The sequence below is a fragment of the Poecile atricapillus genome, chromosome 2 (assembly GCF_030490865.1).
Source record: "Poecile atricapillus isolate bPoeAtr1 chromosome 2, bPoeAtr1.hap1, whole genome shotgun sequence".
In the NCBI taxonomy this organism is placed as follows: Eukaryota; Metazoa; Chordata; class Aves; order Passeriformes; family Paridae; genus Poecile; species Poecile atricapillus.
In genome coordinates this window covers 49,702,595-49,724,961 of record NC_081250.1, presented here as the reverse complement: position 1 = coordinate 49,724,961, position 22,367 = coordinate 49,702,595, and the positions used below count along the sequence as shown (strand labels likewise).

The 22,367-nt window shown below is 37.9% G+C and overlaps 1 protein-coding gene across 1 annotated transcript in view; it reads right to left on the bottom strand.

Moving 5' to 3' along the window:
• SUSD5 (sushi domain containing 5) overlaps positions 1–21,755 on the bottom strand; it is a 38,903-nt gene extending 17,148 nt beyond the window's left edge. Inside the window, exons 1-3 of the mRNA XM_058832201.1 lie at positions 21,662–21,755; positions 13,444–13,621; positions 1,182–1,300 (exon numbers count right to left, since the gene is read on the bottom strand). Of these exons, the coding sequence (XP_058688184.1) occupies positions 1,182–1,300; positions 13,444–13,621; positions 21,662–21,755 (391 nt within the window). The remainder of the gene's footprint in view (positions 1–1,181; positions 1,301–13,443; positions 13,622–21,661) is intronic.
• Positions 21,756–22,367: the final 612 nt, after the last annotated feature.

The window sequence follows — 22,367 nt, the reverse complement described above, 5'->3', positions numbered from 1 at the left end:
AGCAATGATTTCAGCATCTCACAGCTGTCCCAACCCACTCCAAGGTTTTTGTCAGGGTGGGGGGGATGATGACAAAAGAGGTTTGAAGGAAGACAATGAGAGAGTTTTGCAGATGTTTACAGGGAGCTGGTCCTATGTGTGAGGAGAAGCATGGAGAAAGCACAAAGGTGCTTGTGTGACCACATTAGAATTGGGTGACAGGGTTGGCATTGCTCACAGCAGCACGGAGCCTGGAGTTGATATCACAAGGGTTACTTGAGAGGATGGTCAAACTCTGCTAAAATCATTCTTTCTAAAAAGAATGATTTGGTATAGATCAAATACGCATCACCTCTGCCATGTTTTGCTTCAACCATATTTTCATCCACACTCCTGCCACTGAGTTCATCAGAATGCCCCCCATGTGCTGTGAACCTACTGCTTCCCAGTGAATACCATCAGCTTACCCTTGCTTTTCTTGGAAATCAGATGCAAAAGCTCACTGCAGACACCAACAATCTGTTCCAGGGGTTCCCAAATTTCTTTATATACTCCTACCTATCAGTAACAATTTACTTTTTGCCTTCAGAACTCATCTTTGTTTGTGGGTTCTGAAACTTAAATATTGAAAAATTAAAGCACGAACTTACATTGGAAATGATTGGTTTTCAGAATCATCTGGGATATATCAGCATCTCTAGCAGCCTGGTCTACACTTTAGAAAAAACCACTCAAACTAAAGCAAAATTAAACTAAAATGGAGACAATGAAGTTATTTGCATACAAATGTTGTATACTGATAGATATACAACAGGGTGGTGTGTTACAGCTGGAAACCAGCTTGCTGAGTTACATTCAGCTACAGTGCTGAGTAAGGGACACGCTTCAGCCATCTCCATCAGATTTGTGCCATACATATTCCTTTCCATAAAATACGTTCTGTGAGCACCAAAATGAATTCTGCTAGATCGGTGGTGCTGTTTGAACTCACTAAACTGCAGCAAAGACAAAAGATAATACAATTTATTTGCTGCAACCAGTGTCTTTGCAGCAATTGGCTCTTGTAGTGGGCGATTGCTACAATGATTTATCCCTTAACCTTCCCTCTTTCTCTGTCAGCAGTGGAAAAATTGAAGGCAAAACTTTTAATGTTGCAAGACAGTGACAACTCTGTGTTATTTCAAAAGTATATCAGTGCTGACCTTCATCCTTTACACAAAAAGCATCATATTGGTCATTCACAAAGGGATCGGTTTCAATTTTAACATCAATGGCTTTCACGCTCTGCTGTTTGCTGCCCGTCTTTCTGCATATAATTGTCCTAAAATAGAGAAGAAGAAGAAAAAAAATAATCAGAAATCTTCTGGAGCTGTACATGCAGGTGAAATTTGGAGATTTTTTATCAGAGTAGTCAGGCTTTAGCCTTAACAGTTTCAGCATTGGCACGTAAAGTAGTAGTGTGGGAAGATCTATGGAAAAAAGCCAAGGGAGAAATAGAAGTAATTAGAAAAATGTTTGCTGTAGATCAGTTCAAGGCATAGAGAGCAATAAAGGATGTTTATCTTATTATATTCTGTAATACTTCTAAATATCAGACCTATACCCAGAGTATTTAAGGCTATATTTTGTTCTCACATACATATTCCCACCAATGGCACCTGGATAGAAATGAATAGGAAACTCAATATTTGATCTGAAATTTTATAAATCATTAGCATTTACATTAAAGAACCATTAAGGTTGCATATTTAACTGCTCTAAAGCTAAAAGAGGCAAACTTGGAAAATTCAGCTTGGGTTCTTGGAAGAAAACAGCCTTTTTGTTTTTTTAAATAGCAATTTCACACTTTGGAGTAAACACCATTTCGTCTGTTTTGGTACTCAGCAGTACCTAATCCATCCTGTTGCCCCCGATAGGCTTGAAGAAAGGTATTAATTAGATCTGTATTGGGTTTTACAACCCTGTAGATGCTGATGATGAAGTAAGAGTTTGCTAATTATCTTTCCTCTCAGCTGTACTGTCTGCTTAAAACTAGTAACTGGAAGAGAGTTTGTTGTAGAAAACCCTGGTTTTACTGTTACATTGAAGGTTACAAAGGCTGGGAAAGTCATTTCAGCCCAAATTTTTGCAGCTGGATATTAATGGTGTGGGTTTATATTTCTGTGGACAGCAAGCTTGTAGAAGTGTTGCACAGTCAGCTATTCTAGTGAAAGGAAGATAAAAATGCTTTCCACAGAACTAATCCTTCCAGTGGAGGAAATTTATCATTTTTATTGTGCAATAGTTGAACTAATGTGCCACCAGTCCTCCACTAAATTTGAGGAACAAAATAAGATAAAATAGAATACAATAATATAAAAAAAATAAAATAAAGTAAATAAAATTCCCATTTGTTGAGGGTGGAAAAGATCCAGTGGAAACCCGGTATTTGATCATGCACTTAAATACTATATAACTATTGATTTATAGAAATGGACTGAATTATGGTTGTACAGACTATTTTCATTCAGGGATGTGCTAGCTTTGGAGTAGTTAAATATGCAACTTTAATGTTCTTTTAATAGAAACAAACAAAAGCAACATGAAATGAGCTGTATGGTGGTGGTCACACATATGCACCAGAATGGTTCCTGCCACACTTCTACTCTGGAAAACAACATGATGTCATTCCCTGCTGAAAGCCCCTTTACGATTTCAAACCAAATATGTTTCCTTTGTAAAGAAAGGTCCACTTGAGTTTTTGAGGGGAAAAAAAATCCCTTCCAAAAGGTCCCTTTTGAAGGACAATACAGTCCCCACAAGTATTCAATCCAGTTCTCTGAGAATTAAATGGATTTAAAATCTGAGACCTCTAAGTTAGTAATTAAGCACTTAGACTGCCAAAATGAGTTCAGATTACTGGGAGGATCAGGACATCAGTTAGAAATTTTCTGTATGTATATAATATTCACATATTGTTATGCTGGGTCTTGCTGGGTCTTACAGGATCTAAGAGAATGAAACAGTTCTGCCTCCCTTCAAAAATTAACTCATCAACCTTAATCTTTCCAATAATTATTGAGTTGCTTAGCTATCTGGATCAGTTATGTCCTGCTACATTGAGTAGAAAGATAATGATATGACTGCAAAAAAATGTGCTTTTTGTCTGTAATTTTGTACTTTAGGCTTCAGGCTCTCTCCCCCTCCAAAAAAAAGAAAAAGGAAAAAAAGAAAAGAAACCAACAAAATAAAACAAATTAAACAAATTGTTTTGAAGACTGTTACCATCATAAAATTGTGGTCTCTAAAAATCAGGTAACAGTCACTTTTAAGTTCTATCAAAGGCTAAAATTCCTGAGACTTGGAAGCCACTTTTGACATTCTTATCTTGAATTTTCAGATTTCTAATTCCAATTTCTATATTTATATATTTTGCTTCTGCCCAAAACAGTGCAATCTCTTTATCAGTTTTTCATCAGGCTACAAAGTTATCTGTGGATGACACATCCTTGGTACAATGAGGTCATCGCCAAAACGGGATATCTGGCTCCTGAGTAACATCATGTATTTAAAGTGCTAGTTTTTCTCACTTTTTTTTCCCAAATATTGTACAATAAATTACAAGTTTGTAGTTGATAGATTTCATCAATTAGCTAATGCATTTTAAGAACTTTTCTCAGCTGCTATTCAGTGTGACCAAACTTACAAAGGTGTACCTTACATATAGTTTCAACATTATATGTAAAGAAAAGCTTTAAATTAAGATCTTTTAAGTGTATTTACATGCATCTACTACTTAGGACTTTAATTTAGATTTTTGTTGTATTAAAATTTATCCAATTAAAACTGCAAGCATCCTAATGCAATCCTTCTGAAATGAAAGAAACCTTGTCTTGCACACAGAACACAGTACTGGGTCTTGATTATCTCAGATAATCATACCTTAATGATTCTATGATTCTAAAAAACTGAAGAAGAAAAAATAATCTATTTAATCTTTTTCATTCCTTCTTCTCTGAGAGTGGTTTCCCACCTCAAGCTCAGTCCTGCAAGCTTTAAACACCTTCAGTAAGCTGTTATTGCTGCTGATGACTGAGCTTCAAGAGTGCTCAGCATTTCTCAGTAGCGGGTCAATCAGACCACAGCATAGAAATAGTCTCTTTGCAATCAGTAGGAATTCAGGTATGACTAAAAATACACATTAACAGTCTATTTTCTGAGTTCTTGAGGGTTTCCCTAAATCCTAAAATGTTAATCTGTTAAATCTAACTGTTCATCTACAGTTAGAACTTAAATACACAGGTATACTTTTGGTGCTGTTCTGAAAGTTAGAGTGTGATGCTTTAAAATTTGTTACAATTTTCATGACTGAAAAATGGCTACCAATTCAGAATTCATTATATCTTGAAATTACTTCAACAGCAGCACAGCCATGCTGAAATATGACACAAAAATTGTACAGTTGTCCTACTCTTTCCAGCACCCTGCTGAGAGGTGTTGCTGCCTGGTTTGTTTCTTGACTGTTTTAAATTATTGCCCTAGGGCATGCATCATGGCTGAGAAAATGTCACAAACTTTATACTTTTTAGGGATACATCCACCTACACAACCATTCAGAAGAATGCAATCATGTACATTTAATCCTATTTATGGATACTTCCAGGCATTAATTGAACTTAAGCTCATTACTCAGCATACAATGTCATCTGATGCTCAGAGCAGAGTAGTGCTTGATTTTTCTGCCTTTTAGTTAAGAAACAGATTTGATTTCATTTTTTCCTTCTGTGGGAATTTCTGATGAAGGCAGATGCTCTCAGAAGAAACATACTGAATTCAGACAGCATATCACCCATAACAATGGAATGTGATCCACATCTGCCTGAAACGTCCATGCATCCCTGAAAATTACTCTTACATGGCCATGAACTCACAATCTCAGCATAAAAATCAATCAGAAACACTATCACCATAGACCATTCACCATGAATGTACTGCCTATTATCCAGTAAGATCAAAATGTGATTGGTGGTGTTGACAACAGCCCTTGCTCTCTGATGAAAAATTGGAAGGTGCCTAAAGGTGTCTCCTTTGTTTTCTTGACAAACTACTGAGACTTTTCCCAGTCTACTCCTACCCAGCTTGGAAGGAAAACTTCTTTATGATGCCTCTTCTCTTCCCAAGAGAGAAAACAGGAGACCAGGAATTCTGCACTGCGTTGAACCTCAGCTTAACTCCTGCTGTACAATACAATTCAGCCAACTACGAACAATTAACAGTCCTTCTTCTGTACCCACCTCGGAAAAAAGATCAGAGCTTGGCTAACCTGATCATTGTTTTCCTGTGCCATGACTCAGATATTGCAGATATCACGTGCACACACAAGGAGAAAATCTAATATGCAGTGCAATAAGGTATGAACCAGACTTCCCAGAAGCCTTCAGCTTGCTCTTGTGCTGCTTAAATTTTTCTCTAATGTATTATGTAACGAATGAGTAATTGGTATATTTTGCTCTTTTTTTAATTCCTCTGTTTAAAGATGGAAATAGCAGAAAAGCTGGCATGATTAGTATTCATTTTACAGTATGCCATAATATGCCATAATATAATATGTATTAATAAATAAATGATAATTATAGGCTTGAACTGTTGAGATTATAGGTAATGTCATAAATTGTATGTATGTATATATAATAAAGGTATTTTTAATAAAGACATTGTGTTTTTATATAAATTATAACTTTTGTTTATAGTAGTATCCACTGATAATTTTGCTTTCTAAGAAAATTACAAGGCAATTTAGTAATACTTGAAAATTCTTCAGTAAGCCCAAGTTAAACCATATGGATTTGACAGCTGAGTTTATATGATAAAGCATGATCCATCAGCACAGAAAACAGTAGGTGGGACATTTTTTGTAGTTGCTGCTTGATCTGCCAGTTGATTTTAGGTTTCGTAGTCTTAGTCAATAAATTCACTGAACTGAGTCAGAATGGTCTTATGACATTGATTCATAGTAGTATGAGCTTGCAATATATTCAGCTCAGAAGAACATCAGGAACAATGTGTTTGCTGAGGCACTGGGAAAGTCTGGTTCATAACATACAATAAGAAACCCTCCCCTAATTAGAAAGTTAAAAACTTCATCGTTTTTCTTAGTCAAGATAAATCTTTAATATGTTGTGCTAATTCTTTTTCATGGGTCAGCTTTTCTGTTTGTGTTTCAGTAACTAGGTAAGAGAAAAAAAAAACAACAGTAGTCTGGGAGTCAGACTAGGGGATTTTTATTCTTAGCCTTTCCCCTCTGCATTTTGGGAAACTGCAAATTACAAAGCTGGCTCTGATGAGGAATAAACTATAAATGACATGTTCATGATTACCAAAGGGAAGAAAATTTCCCTGAAAAGTCATGAAGGGGAACACAGGTGGGCTTTGGAAAGTCCATTGACTGGGAACTATAGAGGCAAATTTTGGCTGGATGTGGCCCAAAGAAAGCAGCTGCTAAGTGTGACATGAAGACATTCCAACAGCAATACTGCCACTGGAAATGTCAAAAGGAGGTCTTACCAAGGCAGAACCAATATCCTTTAGATTCTTAAAAATATACACCAAAATGCAGCCTTTTGTGCTTAAAATTGTACATATGACTACTGAAATAGTAAGGCCTCTGTTCATTAAATAAATATGGCCCATTCATGCAGGCTTTTATACTGTAGCCTAGTATGAAAGATTTTATATAGCCATTTTACTCTAATATCACTAGGTACATATAATTTGAGCATTTTTAGTGCATGCAAAGGAGAGTCGTGTTGCTTCCTGGCCTGGACTAGCTGGATGCTCAATGACATGTCAAGCATCACTAGGAAGGTGGTTTTACCCAATTTCACTTTATGGACTCCAGTTTAACCCATGGCTTTCATAGCAGAAGTTACTGATTTGTTGCCACAGGGTTTAAGAAACTACAAAAATATTTCTTGAATGCTATTATTTTACAAAGCAGCTCCATTCTCAGAGGAAAGGCTTTCAGATACAACAAAGCATTACAGTGATTCTAAAAAAAAAAGGCAAAATATGTGAACTTCTTTTGAAAAGTAGAAAATCAGCCTCATTAGAACTATCTGGCAAGTTAAAATCCTGGTATTAGCCCCTCTTGTGCATTTGAAAGAGTAAGTATGACACATTTCTGTCTTCGTTTGTTCAGATAAACAATGATCACCTTTAATTGCCTATTGAAAAGAGTGGTGCTTTTTTGGACTACTCCTAGTCTGAGCCCAGGCCTTCTGAGCTTGGATGTGATGAATTACATTACACCGTTGCAGGTGGTGTCTCACTGGTGCCTCATTCAAGCCCTTCAGCACTGCCCTCTCTCCTCTGGAATTGCTGCTGGATGTCTTTTAGGATGGTCGCGTTTATTTTTCTCAGAAATTTTACACGAGTTATTTCACTTTACAATAGGCCCACTGCCATCCTGTGTTCTGTGACTACACCCAGCTCTTTCTCCTGCTCTGCCTTTCTAGCTGGTTTAAGGCAGAAATTCCTATTAGCCTTCATAAAATACTGTTGCATTGCACCCCATTTCTGTTACTCCATCTCTGAAGTCAGGCTTACCTTCATGTTCAATATTGTGGTTTTCCTTGGTCTTAGGAATGATTTCTAACCTTCTGGCATTAATTAATTTCACTAGCAAACCCATGTCTTTTGTGCCAAAGCTTGCTAAAGTTTAGCTAAATCCCTCAGAGTCCGTTAAAAAAAAACAACCTTCCAGTAAAAATACAATTTAAAAGTGATAGTCATGTCTCACTTAGTAAATTGCAACTCTGAGGACTGTGATGCTACAGTTCAGCAGATGGTGGTTTGGGTGCTTGTCCTAGAAAATACATAAAAAATATGTACTTTCTTTTGTGCTGTGTTTTTCCTCAATGAGGAAAAAGTACATTTTCTAAAATGTTATTCAGTTATTAGGTTGTCTCTTTTACAAGAAACATAGCTGTCATACTTTGTCCATGTTGTTGACCAAGTTTTGCTAAGAAAATATTTGCTTCTCTCGTCCCAAAGCTGATGGAAAGTAGCTCCTGTCTACATTGCTCAGTGATACCATCCCTTGGAGTAAACTGGCCATGCCCGTTTCCTAAATTCAAGTTTCTTGACTGAGCTTTATCCTTATTCCTGAAACACAATTACTTTGTTTTTACTTTGCAGGAGACTTTCTGAGATGATTGACAAGAACCCTCAAGAAGACAAAGCCATCTTCTAGGAGAGCATGACACGAGCTGTGAGCTGTGGGACTAGGGTTTGTGACACAAAGGCATTTTGTAATCCAAGGCCTCCTCAGACAATGTCATAAGCAACTTTAGCATTTTGAATTGAACCATGTCCTGTCAGTTATGTCTAGATTTTTCTTTTTAAGGGAATTATTTGACCTGCCTCAAATACATGTCTGGGAGCAAATTCATATGCATTATTATCAGTCAGTGGAGCACAGCCTTGAAATAAAACCAAGGGCTTGCCAAAGTGATGTATAACCAGAACTGCTTCTCTGTAAAGACCAAGTGGGCCTATTTAAGTATGCACACCTGGTGAATTTCAAGGAACCCACAAGCCCAAGGCTTTACAAATACAGATGAGAGGACTTGCAACTGACCCTTTATTTCATTCCTTGGATATTGCTTTTCTCTTTCCCAGGAAATGTGATTTTAGTACCATACTGTCAGGTGCTGGGCAACTCCCATGCAGTAGGCAGAAAAAGAAATAGGTAGAGTCTTGTGAAATGCCATATTTGAGTCTTATTATTACATTTCCCACTGGTGTCATCTGCAGTGAGGGCCCTGTTGTGTTTGACACTGTAGAAGCATTCAAAAGCAGCCAGTGCAAAACCCAAAGAGCTAACAAAGGAAAAATAGAGACGAAGTAATTTTCCTAGCAGCAAACATCTGGTCTGTGGTGAGCTGAGAAAAGAGCTCCTGTCTTCTGACTCTCACTGCAGAGCTTATTCTAGCTGACTCTGCTTGCTCACTCCAGACTTACTCCCTCTGGGATAAATCCTCCAGGGACTGGGTAGGAGCCAGCCCAGGGCAATTTCACTCAAAGGAGCAGGTTGACAGCCCTGTAGGAGGTCTGTCATTGAAGAAAAATTCTATGCAGCACTTCAAAGCTGTTATAGAAAAGATACACAGCTCCATTCCTTTGTAGGGAAATAAGGAACAGGATGTGGAATAGGACAGCTTCAGCTTTTTCATCCTACAAAAGTACTGGAAATTAGTAAATTTGCTAAGGGGATATTAATACAAGGTGTTGAGGATGTTTAACAATTTCTAAAATAAATAGCTGTTTTCTAATGTGCTGTGCACAAGGTTGATACTAAGACCAAAACATGTGTCATGTTTACTTCCAAAATTTCAAATACCCCAGTATAGAAGGCAAGACCCTACAGGATGTGCTGCCCAGTGCTGGAAGACTCGACTCAAAGTTTTCCAGTGTGACATCTGAATTCAAAAGATAGCAGTGAGAGCTTTTCAGAGAACTCTGCCACCTTTTTTTCATTTATATTCTGGCAGATCACTTGATGGTTTTACTGACTCACTTGTCTGACATGCAAGTAAGTCATAAGAGTGTCATTTTTAGTATAAATAGCTATTAGGGCTCATCTGACAAATGAGACTTGCCTAACGACATTTCATTTCCTGAAATGCAACAATGTGTAATGCTTTATAAGTTACACATGTCAGGACTGACTTGTAAATGGCTTACTTCTGGCTTGCTGGGAGAAGTTATCCCTACCTACTTGTCAGTGGCTCCTCTCAAAAAGTTCCCAAGCCCCTGGACTGCCAGGGACTTGTCTGTGTGAAGAGCCTTGAACCCTGAATTGGGTTGGCCTGAACAACTGCAAAGGCAAGACAAGAACATCCCCTTATTCCTGTGAAAGAAGTTCTGTCTCAGGCTGCTCAAACCACAAAACCACCCAGTTTATTGTGTCTTTGGATTTGCTGGCAGGGATCTATTTGTTTAAGCAATTTCCATTCTGCATCAGTTGAAATGAATCATATTTGTCAAGACCTGCTGCTTGGGCTAGCCCAGTTTTCAAGGACTGAAGTAGATATATTTAAATATGGGTGAGCTGCATTTACATGAGAGTAATCAGAAATTTGACAGTCACTCAAACTGGGCTGGCTCTTTAGTCCAAATGCTCCTCTTTGCCCAAAGAAGAGGTATAGCCCAGAGAGCAGGCAATACAAACATGCTTGCACTGACTCAGTGATGTGCCTCTGCCATAACAGGAGAAACTCCCACAGGTTTCCAGGCTATAATTTGGCTGTAAAAATAATAATAAAGACAAAATAATCAACAGTGATGGATATATTTACCAGGAGTGGGATTGTAATTACTCACTAAAACCATAAATAGGCATCCGAAGGGAACAAATAACAGATTTGTGCAAAACCTGGAGAATGAAGTAGCAGTGAAAAACTCCTTACATGTCTGCTATAGCTCCTGTTCAGTTTTAAATCTAAGCGATGAAAAGAGAGCTGAAGCATGTCAGAAAATCTGCAACACTGTAAAGACTTCAATCACATAATTTGTTTGTGTTTACTTCTACTGCCAATGTCTAATCCATTTTTCCTCAGGGGAAAGATTGGGATACCTTCCAGGCACCGAATAAATAAACCAAACCTCATTCTTCCTGAAATGAGGAACTTCTTTTATCATGCTCCCTCCTATTCATCTCCTTTCTGATGCACACAGTCCAAGAGGATATGGGAGGGTATTCGACTAAAGCTCTGTGATCTGCATTGGATGCCAGTCAGCTGCTGGGAGGATTCCAGGGTTTTAGATCCAACTTATAAAGGCCTGAATAATTTTGGACCAGGCAGATGTGGGGACGTCATTCAAAGATGTGGAAGTTCATCAAGATAAATACACAAGGTGTGCCCAGCAAAGAGTCCTTTATTTTGGAAATAATTTTCCATACTTCTCTAACTTGTGGGCATGCTGTGAAGCCTTTCCCTTCTCTGGGCTACATCAGCTGATGTGGAGATTTCTGTATGTGGGTTTTTCTGTATATAAGCTGTCCTTTATCCCTGCTTTCATGTTTCCAGTTATCAAGTAAATGAGCAAAGTACTGACATGGTAATTTTTAAAATAAAATTTTATTTTAAAATTTATTTATTTAAATTTATTTTTAAAATTTATTACGTAAAATTTTAAAAATAAAAAAATAATTTAGTAAAATAATTGGAGTCCCTTGTTAATAGACTTTCCCCTACTTTAATCATTTTTGAGCCCTTTTTTGAGACACTTTTAGTACCTTTCCCAAGATACAGTAACAGTACATATAGTGTTCCAAAGGAGGCTCTTACACTGACCTACATGTATATATTTTTTTTCATATTCTTCATCCCATTCCATAAACACTTTAGCAACCTCTTTGTTTGCTTGAATGTTTGTTTGTTTGTCTGTTTTGACTACAGCTGCAGTCTGACAGAGGTTTTCTTTGTGCTGTCCACAGCCATGTCCTCATATCTTTCCTGGCCTGACAGAGGTAAACCAGAACTCTGTAAAGATATTTTCAAGTAGATTGCATGTTCGTCCTGCATGTATTATCATTGAACTCCTTTTGGCATCATTTTACCCTTTCCTCTAAATTTCTCTGCAAATTTCTATATTGAAGCTGAACTTGTTCGACTTAAACAACTTTGTCCCATTTGCACACTTTGCACTTGGCTGCTCAGTTCTTTCTCCAGAGCTGCATTAACTTACAGTTAAAACAGATTAGCCTTTTTAGGCAGTACACAATCCCTATTTTTCCCCAGAGCCAAAAATGTCCAGTTCAACGAACCAAGTAACATACTTTCTGGCGCTTGCCCAGCCATGGGTAAAATAGCCTCAGAGTATAAAATTCCAGCTCTGAAGAACTTTTCTCTCTGGTGAAGCTTTCCAGTGAAGGTCAGATCTGGTGACTACACAGCAATGGTGTGCTGATGTGCCCCCACAATGTTCTTTCTGATAAATAGTTCAGAGACTTCCATACTAAGGACAGGTTTACTGGAGGAATGGAGTACAGCAAGTTGGAAGGGCTGAAAAGTCTACATTTCCCTCCCATTCTTACGATGTGTTTTTATCACTGTTCACAATTTGATATTGTAGGTATTCAGTCCACAGCTGATCTATTAATAGTCAAGATCCAGTGCCCACAGCAATTAATTGAGGATCTCATTGGACTAACTAGTGGTATTCCTTAGATTAAAAAAGCAATGATTTCTTTTCCTACACATCATCATTCCTGACTTCCAGAATACTGAGGTTGTATAAAAGAACTTGTACAACAACTTTGCCATGGACTTCCTACAGATACATAGTTTTTCTGGTTTGTCAGCCTGTAAGACATCTCAGCAATTGTCTTGGGAGAAAGATTTTTAGGGTTTAGGTCACTGTCTTTTACTTTGAGACATTTCTGGATTTTTTTTTTTTTTTTTTTTTTTTAATTTAATGACCAAAAGTAAATACAAATAAATTTTCAAACAATTTTTTTTTTACCTGGGAAGTAATATAATCAGAGAAAACAGTTGCTTTTCCTTGAAATTTCTTTGAAATATGAAATTTCATTAATAGCAGTAATTTTCTGTTCTTTGGAAATTTTATTACTAAAAATATAGAAACATCAATGCTTACTTAAAAAACTGGTAACTATCACAAAATCTAATAATATGCTAAAGTTTGGAAACATTTTTTTCATAAAACAAAACTTTATCACCATTGAACATTGGAAATAGTTTTGATACACTTCTTCTGGGCAATTTATGTATGGTCCCAGCTTCAGTGGCATCAGACATTCCCTCAACGCCTCCATTTACATTCCTGATTTAAATGAATCTCTACAGAGGCAACAATGCTTCACACAAGGGAAAACTCAGCCTAGTGCTACATTTGAGCACCTCAAACGTATTGAAGGACAATATCAGTTCCCTGGTGAGCTTTCTCAACAAACTCTCTACCAGATGTGGGTTATCATATCTAAGTGCATCTGTGCCCTTTTGAACATGCCTATCATCTGTTCAGCCATGCATGGATACCTTAGACAGACATGTGGTTCCCATGAGAAATTTAGTTTGCTGAGCTTCTGAAAGAATAACAGAGAAAAACAGAGTCAGTGGGAGCACTGACACGAACTCCAGCACTGTATCCTCAGCCTGTGAGGCTCTTTAGGGCTCAGCACCCCACCAGAGGCCAAGGGAACTGGAGCCACAATGATGTAATTCAGCAGGAAAGGAGAGGAAATTGTGTCAAATCTGTGAAATCAAAATGTGAGACTGATGAATAACTGTATACCTGCAATATTAGCTGTAATAAACTAATTCTTGGGGAAGAGTGGAAAATTTATCTTTATGTCATGGTGCTTGAACTGCATTTTTCAGCAAATCTTAGTCAAAGTGGAAAACTTTTTTGACAACCATCACTCATACTTCCCAGAAAATGTTATGCTGTTGTCCTTACCCAGCAGAGCCACTGGCGAGCCATCCTGTGGTGCAGCCAGCAAAAGAACAGTCCAGAACAGCCCTTTTCAGTTCTTCTGCAGTTGCTAAGCGAGCACTCAGGTCAACACAAGCTTTCTCAGCTCCGGCTAAATCCAGACCCTGAGAGTTGTTCTTGGACTCAATTGCAAACACTTTCCCTGCAACACCAAGAAAGGACATGTCATCCATCATGGAATTGTGCTCAACACATATTCAACGGAAATATTGCAAATTATCACCAAATAAAGCCTTCGTGCTTTTACTAAGTTTATTTTAATGGCCCACCTTTTTTTTTTTTTTGAAAGCCTAATTTAATCAAGACTGTAAATATCCTTGTGTTAGCTTTCTTTTAATTTTGTCCACTACCAGAAAAGCAAGAATGGCTAAGCCACTAGTCATTCCTAACTCAGAGGAGAAGCTTTGCCTTGCCTCTGTAGGTCTGTGCTTGAGATCTGAGGAGAGAAAGCGTGATGCACTCTCATGTGCACATATAATGTCAAAGTCACAAATAACACCTCCTGTAGGCTAATAACACCAGAAAAATCCACTGCTAAACATTTTACAGTTACTCTATAACAGCTACATCTATAAAGTAAGCACATGCTTAAAAACCAGTATTGCAGCCCTGTATTCCATGTCAGAAATAGATTAATACTTATTCCCTAAAATCAAAATTATGTCATTCTATGACAACTTGTGTCTAAATACTGACTGCTTCATTATCACGTCTTTTTGGAAAGACAGACAGAATTTTTTATTAATGGAAGGCTTTTTTTTTTTTTTTGAATGAGCATGAGAACATATTTAGCATAACATTTTTTGTGATATTTTTATTTTCAGTTCAGTTTACTTTAATTTATCTAATACTGGGAAAGCTGAAAGGGTGAAAGTTAGAGGTTTTGGCAACTGGGAACAGGTCAATTAGGGTTTTGGCAATGAAGCTTGAGAAGTTACTGGGTTGTGGAATAAATATATTAGCTGGGTGCTCCAGAAAAATAAATAAACAATGAGACAGTTTGCAGCTGACATTTAAGTTACCATAACTATCTTTTTTTCTGATGATCACATCCCTCAGAATACATTCTAGCTACAGTCTGAGATTGCTTGTAGTTGCAGGAAGAAAATTTTTAAGCACTTCTCATTCAGTAAATGCCTGGAAACACTTATTTAATTCTTATTTCCAGAGTAGATTAGTGATAATGATTGTATGAGTGCATGACTTCCATCTTATATCAGGTGTTCACCATGTAGCCAGCTTCACACTCGTAGGAGATACTGAACAGCGTTGGGAATCTTTCAGACTGATTCAGCCTGGTTTTGTATCAAGTGCCACTCTCACCACATACTGTTTCAACAATTTGGTAAATCTGATTCTAATCCTAAAAACAGGGAATTTATACAGGGTAGGTCTGCCCCCGACAGCTTTCGGTTCTCATCTGTGCACAACTAAACTCACTAGAAGAATCACAGTTCTTGCATCAAAAAATGTGAAGTTCTCTCAAGTTAACATGTCACTTGTGTTTACATTGGCTAGAAAGGACAGATTAATCCCAATAAAGACTCATACTTTGCTGGGAATTCTACGCGTGCACAGCAAGAAGTCATCCTGACTTGGGAAAATGGCAATTTAAATAATCAGGACAAGCAGCTAAGAGCAGAAAGAGAAATTCGGAGTATCCAGAGTGACTTTCCTAAGGCATTTAACAGTAGCTGACCAAGGGATACAACCAGAAACACGGGTCAGTGTGATAGCCATTAGATTGCACCATTTTTGGATTTTCTGCTGTAATCAATACCATTAACTGTAATTAGAACTGGAGGCTCTACACAAAGTAGTGAAAGCAGCAAGCCTCTACATCCCTGAGTATACAAACATCAGGATTCTTTACAACATGTCTCAAATAAGGCACATGGCACTAATGTAGCTCCTGTATCCAAAGTCTCGACAGACAATGAAGCGTGTGTGGCCTAGGGAGAGAGACAGTGTAAACAGAGAGATGATGGTTTTGAACAACCCTTCTTCAGTTGCAAAACAACTTTAGCTCCTAAAGGAAAACAGGGATTAAGTGTATTACTTTAAAAGGCTTTGTCCCAACTAAAGGCTTGTCCACATTCTATATTTCACCATTTGACTGTCAGGATTGAGGTGAATCATCAAAGACTTTTAGGGAAAATTTGCATAACATCTAACTTAAATCATGAATGTTATTCTGATATGGCATAACCCTTATCTTCTGGTTATTAGTATTTCAGTTAGAAGCCTTAAAGAAAGGAAAATCATCAAGCTTTGAGTTCCATCTAGGTGTAATTAGTTAATGATTTAGTTGTTTTATCAGTAAGCAAGAGTTACATTTTTAAAGGAATTTAGCCTATCCAAGACAGAGGCTGAGACTGCTTTCCTTGACTACTGTTATGTTGTTTGCTAGTACTTAAGATACACCAACTTTTTACTAGGACCTCTGTCAAAACAGAGTCCTGTCCTTTGAAAAGGTATCTGGGATGGTCAAATTATATAAACAAGTGAATTATAAGGTGAGCTAGGAAAGACTTACTGATTGGGAAGTTACAGCAAACTGCTTTATAGGAAATTCTGGTTAGCCAGAATTTGGTTAGAAGTGGGTAAGGAAGGCCAACCTGTGTACCACACCAACCTATGGATTTTCTTCAAAGTTTTAGAAGCTCTTTGGCTATCTGCCCAGTTTTCAAAATGTGCCCTCTGGTTTTGTCAAATTTTTACTTAGAAAATATAATTGAAAGAAAGGTTCACTTATCAAATGCAATGGAATAACTAGATCCTCAGTATCCTGAGATGTGTCACATTACTGAGAGGCATTGACAGGAAAAAAATACAGGAGACATGCTAGCACGGTAACAGGAACAAAACAAAAGCACATGAAAACAGGAAATCCCCTTAAACAAAGAAGGCTGCAACACTGAATTCTGCATCTTACAGCATCATGGCTACCATACGCAAGATATTGATGTATTGACTTTTTTTTGCTTTTAATCTCAAAAGTGGTATCATTTTCAGTCTAAGGGAATCTAAGGGTCCTGGCTAATTATTTGTAATATTTTTATCAGTCCTACTTGTAATGAAATGTTTCTTAAAAATGGATTGTCTTGCATACTTGATGACATAGCAGTCATTTTTTTGTACAGGGGTGGTTGAAGTCAGTCTTATCTCTGAGACAGTATCAAGAGATGTGTTGTCATTGTGTTTTAAATATGAGACTCATCTGTATTTCCATAAGACACAGGATGAAGGATGATGTCTACATGAGGGATGTAGTATGCTTTTGGTTGTGGTACCTTTGAGCAGCCATGGTGCCTCTGTCTCAACTCAACTCTGTGACTTCATTTCTGCCCTGTAACATTTGTTTCCTGTAACACTTCCACCCCCACTGGGGGGGCAGAAATTTGTTACCAAAACTCCACACGCTTTTCTGAAGCTTTTCTAAGCAAAGCAAGTCCCTTTTATTTAAAGATAAAGCTAAAAATCCACACAAAGTAGTGTTTCTCAGGATGCTTACTGAACATGTGGAGTCTAGCAGGTTCAGAATGAAAAAGATCCTTGTCACAGTAAGGTTCTTTTAGATTCCCATTTGAAACAAGTGATACAGCTTTTAACTTCAATGATGAGGCATAGATAATAAGACATCATTCTTCCAACTGCTAGTTGTCAGCGGGATTCAGAGTTCACGTGAAAAATTCATGCTTGAAAAAAAAGAGATTCACTATCCAATAACTGGCCTATATTAGATTGCTAGCTTCTGCCATTATCTGATTACTATTATTGCAGAACATTGATTATATTTTGATATATTGATAATGTTTTAGTTATTTTTTTGCAATAGATTAATATAGATTTTACTTAAGAGTACCCCACTGTATTCTGATTGAAAACACACCCACAGACACATAGATCTCAGGGCTTCTAAGAATCATTATTATCACCTTGTTCAATTCCTGCCTAACTAGACTGTAGATTTCCCCTTGTAATTCCACCATCAAGTCCAAAAATTCATGGTTGAATTAGAGCATGTCTTTTCAACATGCATTCAATGCCTCCAAGTAATTGAGAATTTACAGCACACTTCATAGTAAACTGTTCAAATGGTTCATTACTCTTACTCCACCTTATTTCCAGCTCCAAATTTTGCTAAACTCAGCTTCTAACAACTGATCCACATAAAGCTTTCAAGACCTAACAAACATCTACAATCAGATAAATGGAAGTGCATAAAAGGAGTTCTTCAAAAATAAAACCAGTCCAAAAGCTGTTTCTTCCTATTTTAAGGAAGATCGGTGGGTTTAACAGAATTTTATTGGTTATCAAGAAAAGAGCTTGGCTGATTTATTCTTTTGCAGTAACAGATACAATGAGAAGTTCTTCTGAGGTGCATAGCTCAAAGCCCACTGAAATGAGTTCAAATTTCTCCATGTCTTCATCAGGATTTGCATTATGCTTGAAGAAGGAACATAAAATTGCATAGTCAAATATGCTTTAAAGCAAGAACGTGCCTTAAAAAAATATATAATGAAAGCACTTTAAGAGGCATGCCCAGTGTGCTGATCTCATGACATCACACTTCCTATTTCAAAGAATAAAAACTAATCAGTTTCAACAAAACAAGTTTGGTGAAAGATGTGTAAATGTGGAGTCAAATACATTTTTACTTGAACGTTAAAAATTTCAAATTGAGGTAAAAGAGAGCAGAGGAAAAGAAGGGAATTTCAAGAGAAATTAAATTTTCATTTCTATGGATGTGTGTAACAATGTAACTTTATTGTAAGTGTAAAAGTAGAAGATCCACTAACTCTACAGAGATCTGGCTAATTACCAGTTATACCTAGTGTTCACAAATGTGGAATTTATTTCTGTGAGAAACAACACTGAATGATGTTTATTCAATTCAAAAAATATTACATCATCAGAAAAATAGCAAAATCGAGGTGTCACCTTTGGGTTCCCCATCAGCTAAACCCAGCTTGAGCCTAAATTTTGATTTTACTGGACACTTTAGGATCAAATAGCTGGAATTGTTTACGCAAGAATGTGTGTTCCTTTGCGAGCAGGAGAATGAAATGTGTAGACATCTGCTACTGAAATGTGAGAGTCTAGAGAGAGAAGAGAAAAAAAACATACATTTTTTTTTTCCTTTACTTAAAAAAAGGATGCAAAACAAGCCAAATTTAATACTCTAGCAGGGGGGGTTTTCCTACTTTGGATGTCATCAGTTTCTAGTTAGAGGCATGTGTCTCAGATCCTCACCTATTTGTGCCCAGCTTCCTGGACTCTGGATCCTTTCACTTGCAACCTGTGCAGTCACTGTACATGGTCATTGCTGATAACTGGCTTGACCAATAGGGTCTAATGTAATCCAGATTTAGCCAACAGACTAGCTCCAATTTGGTACAATTAGTAAAGCTTTGAAATTAGCACATTTTTAATTTCAGGAGCGTCTCAATAAATGAATTGGCATCACCCTCTCCTGACATGCTCTGTCTCAGAGCAAGTACTCTGCAGCAAACTATGGTTTATACCTGTGGGTATTTTAGGAGCCTTGAAAAGGCAAAAGAGGGAGGAAAAAAAAGTGGAGGCAACTCCTGTGCAGGATTCAGGAACTCACATCCTTGTTCTCCTATTCCAGTGCAAATGGAAAACAATGTAAACCCCCTGAATTTGCACTGATACAATTGAGAACTGCCACAATAACACCTATTATTCCCCAGTAACTGCACTGGCAGTGGCACACCATGGTACCTCAGAGCATGAACAAGCCCTTGGGGAGCCTTCTGTCCTTCTGACCTGGACCTGAACAGCTTTGAGCAAGCACATTTCGTTGGGAAAAAAGGCTGCAAAGCAAAACAAAGCTATATTTTATTTCTGCATTTGCCTGGTTATTTCTGCAGCCTACTTGTGCTACAGTAATGTGCCATGGTAAATAATGGTCAAAAGAGATCAGTTAAGCTCTGAAGCTTTACACCTTCACCAGACCTCAACAGCCGTCAGTTTTATTGCCTACTCTCTGTCATTATTTTTGTGTGAGATAATAAAGTGAAAGTCTTCCTTAGGGAAATATATTGCAACCAGTTTCAGAGGTTTGACTGCAACAGGGGCCAGTCTGAATTTCACAGGTTTTTCACAAGACATATTCAAAATCCCTGCAGCAGTTTGCAACACAGTCAGATACCTTCAGTTATAAATAACAAATACACAAACACGTATGTGTCATTCAGAATGGTCCATTGGCACTTAAGTGACATTTACATGTATTAGAGACTTGCGCAATTATATTTTCACCCACACCTTAAAAAATGAGAAGGTGGTTTCTGACTGGACCAGGCCAGAATCTGCTATAAAAGAAAGTATTAATCCTGTTTTATACTCTCAGATATCCTTAAATGCATACCGGTAAATTTTAAAGCTGACATACTGTGTTTTCTTCTGCTTTAACCTAAATGGCTTATAGGGCAGTGTTATAGTAGTTTCCTTGAATATTAATATTAGGAGAACTCACTGAAGATCAAGTAAGTAGCAGACATACATCTTTCACAATGTTACTTAGAATTTAAATAAAACTGTAAACCACAGTATTATAATAATGCTTGACAACTCTAAAGTACTTTGGATATTCTGCCCTTTCATTCTGTAAATATTTTACCTCATGTGAAGTAAATTTGACAAACTGTTGAATGACAAAGTCTTTCATGACCTCTGCTTTAAAATGATCTCCAACATTTTTTTTTTCCTTTCTCTTAGAAGATGCCTGTTTAGGAATCAAGAATTTATTTTAGTTAATTTTATGGTAATAATAAAAATTGGAATGCGCTCCTGAAAAAACAAGGGGATCTTCAGGTGAAGAATTCTTAGCAAGGGAAATTATTATTCCTGCACTGCGTCCTTAAGTTCTGTGAAGAAACCTTTTTCATGGATATGCTTTTCCCACCTCTTTTCATTTCAAAGGCATTTTGCTAGGGAAGGAGTACATCCTAAAAACAGAGCCACAGTTTTGCCTACTGCAACATAATGCAGTTGTCAGACACATTTCTTTTTTTTATGCTTAATGAAATGTAACTTTCTTAAACTTTACATGACAGGGTTCTGTTGTATAAATGGTATACATTTATGCATTCTATTTGAAGCAGTTGAGACATCCAGGCAAGATTAATTTTCTCCCTTTTCTTTGTCATTCTTTGTCATCAACTGAAACAAAATTTAAGTTAAGCAGGAAAAATACTCAGAACAAACAAGAAGGGATTTTTATTGCCCTATAATATTAAAGTTCTATTCTCTGAAATAATGCAGCAAACATCAATGGTAAAGGATTAGGGTATTGAAATAAAAAAGTCCTGAGATTGAGCATAAATCTATCACAGCTGTGAAAGTGGAAAAATGTGACCATTCAGCATTGCTGTCCCAGGAAAAGACACAGTTGTTTCAAAAGTCAGTCGTGTTTGGATTTAGACTAATTGGTCATCATTATCACAAGCTGAATGATTAAAAGGGCATCAGGCTAATGGAAACTTTCAAGGGATGCAGCTATTCAGGATCACCATCAGAGAGTAGAAAGTCCCATTTCAGAGTAACTGGTAGCTGGTGCTTCAGACAAATCCGTGTCCTGATCACATCCCTCAGCAGTGAAGTGCAGACGAAGCTCATGTGCAGAAAGGTGAGCAGTCATTTTCAGTGTGTGTGGCACTGAACAGAAGAGGTTATCAAAGTTCTTCACTTCTTGGATTCCCTTCCTCAAGTACCTGCCTATGTAAAGTGACACATCTGAAGTGGGGAGATGGGAAAGTTCTTTGGAGAAAAGGTACTTTGAATTGTAGGAGGTCTCCTAAAATATAGCTGAGTCTTCTTAGTTGTGTTCTGGCTTTATTTCATTTTTCTTATTTCCTCTGGAAAAGTTCACTATCCTGTCATTTTGTTGTAATAAAATAATCTTAGCTTTCTGGGATCTTACTTCCTTTCTCTGCTTAACCCCAGGATATTTGTAAAGTCTCAAAGAACTCTGAATCAGAAGTTTCCTAATGCAAACTGGGGCGTGTATTTAAGCTTCTTATTTAAAAAAAAAAAAAAAAAAAAAAAAAGTTTGGGATTTTTCTATTTTTTTGGTTTTTTGCAGTAACATATTTCAACATACAGCTCTCACTCCAGCCATAGTAACCCAGCCCAAACTGAATGGGAGACTCACCATCAGCCTTAACAGAGATGATCTGAAGTATGAAGAAGACAGATCCCACGCCCTGGAGAAAGGTGAGAGAGAATCTCTGAGAGCCTGGAGCCATTGCCCTGCTTGCACAGCCCTCAGCTGCAGGAGGTTGGCTGCCGAGGCTTTTTCTCTCTCCTCCTCTGCACTTTCGTAGCGGGGTCTGCGGTGATGATTTCAAGGAGCACTTTCCTTCGGCAGGATCCTGCGTCTTGAGTTTGCACTGAAGGCGGGAGGGGTGGAAAAAGAAGGAGGGAGGGAGAGAGGAATCCTTGGCTTAGCTAGTGTGAAGGGGAGGGGAAGGTGGGGGGAGATGTCCAGCCAGCTGGGGCTGGGGAGAGGCTTTATCCAGCCCGGTCTGCAGGGCAGCGCACACAGAGAACCGGTGTGAAAAGTCACATTATCCTGCCGGTAAATACCTAATGGATCACGGTGGAAGAAATGCAAAAGCCAGGAGGGAGAGAGAAGGGGGGAAAGGATAAGCGACGAGCAGCAGTAATCCCTGTCTGAGAGGAGAAGGGCAGCTACATAGCTGGTGCTGGTACACGGTGAGTTTGTGGGCTCAGCTGCGCATCTCCAGAAGGATGGGTGCAGGCGTGGGGAGCGTTTTCCTCTGCACAACACAAAATGAGGCAGCCGTGCCTTGCTGAGGTCAGTGGCTGCCGCAGCAAGAGTGATGGTGCTCAGGTGA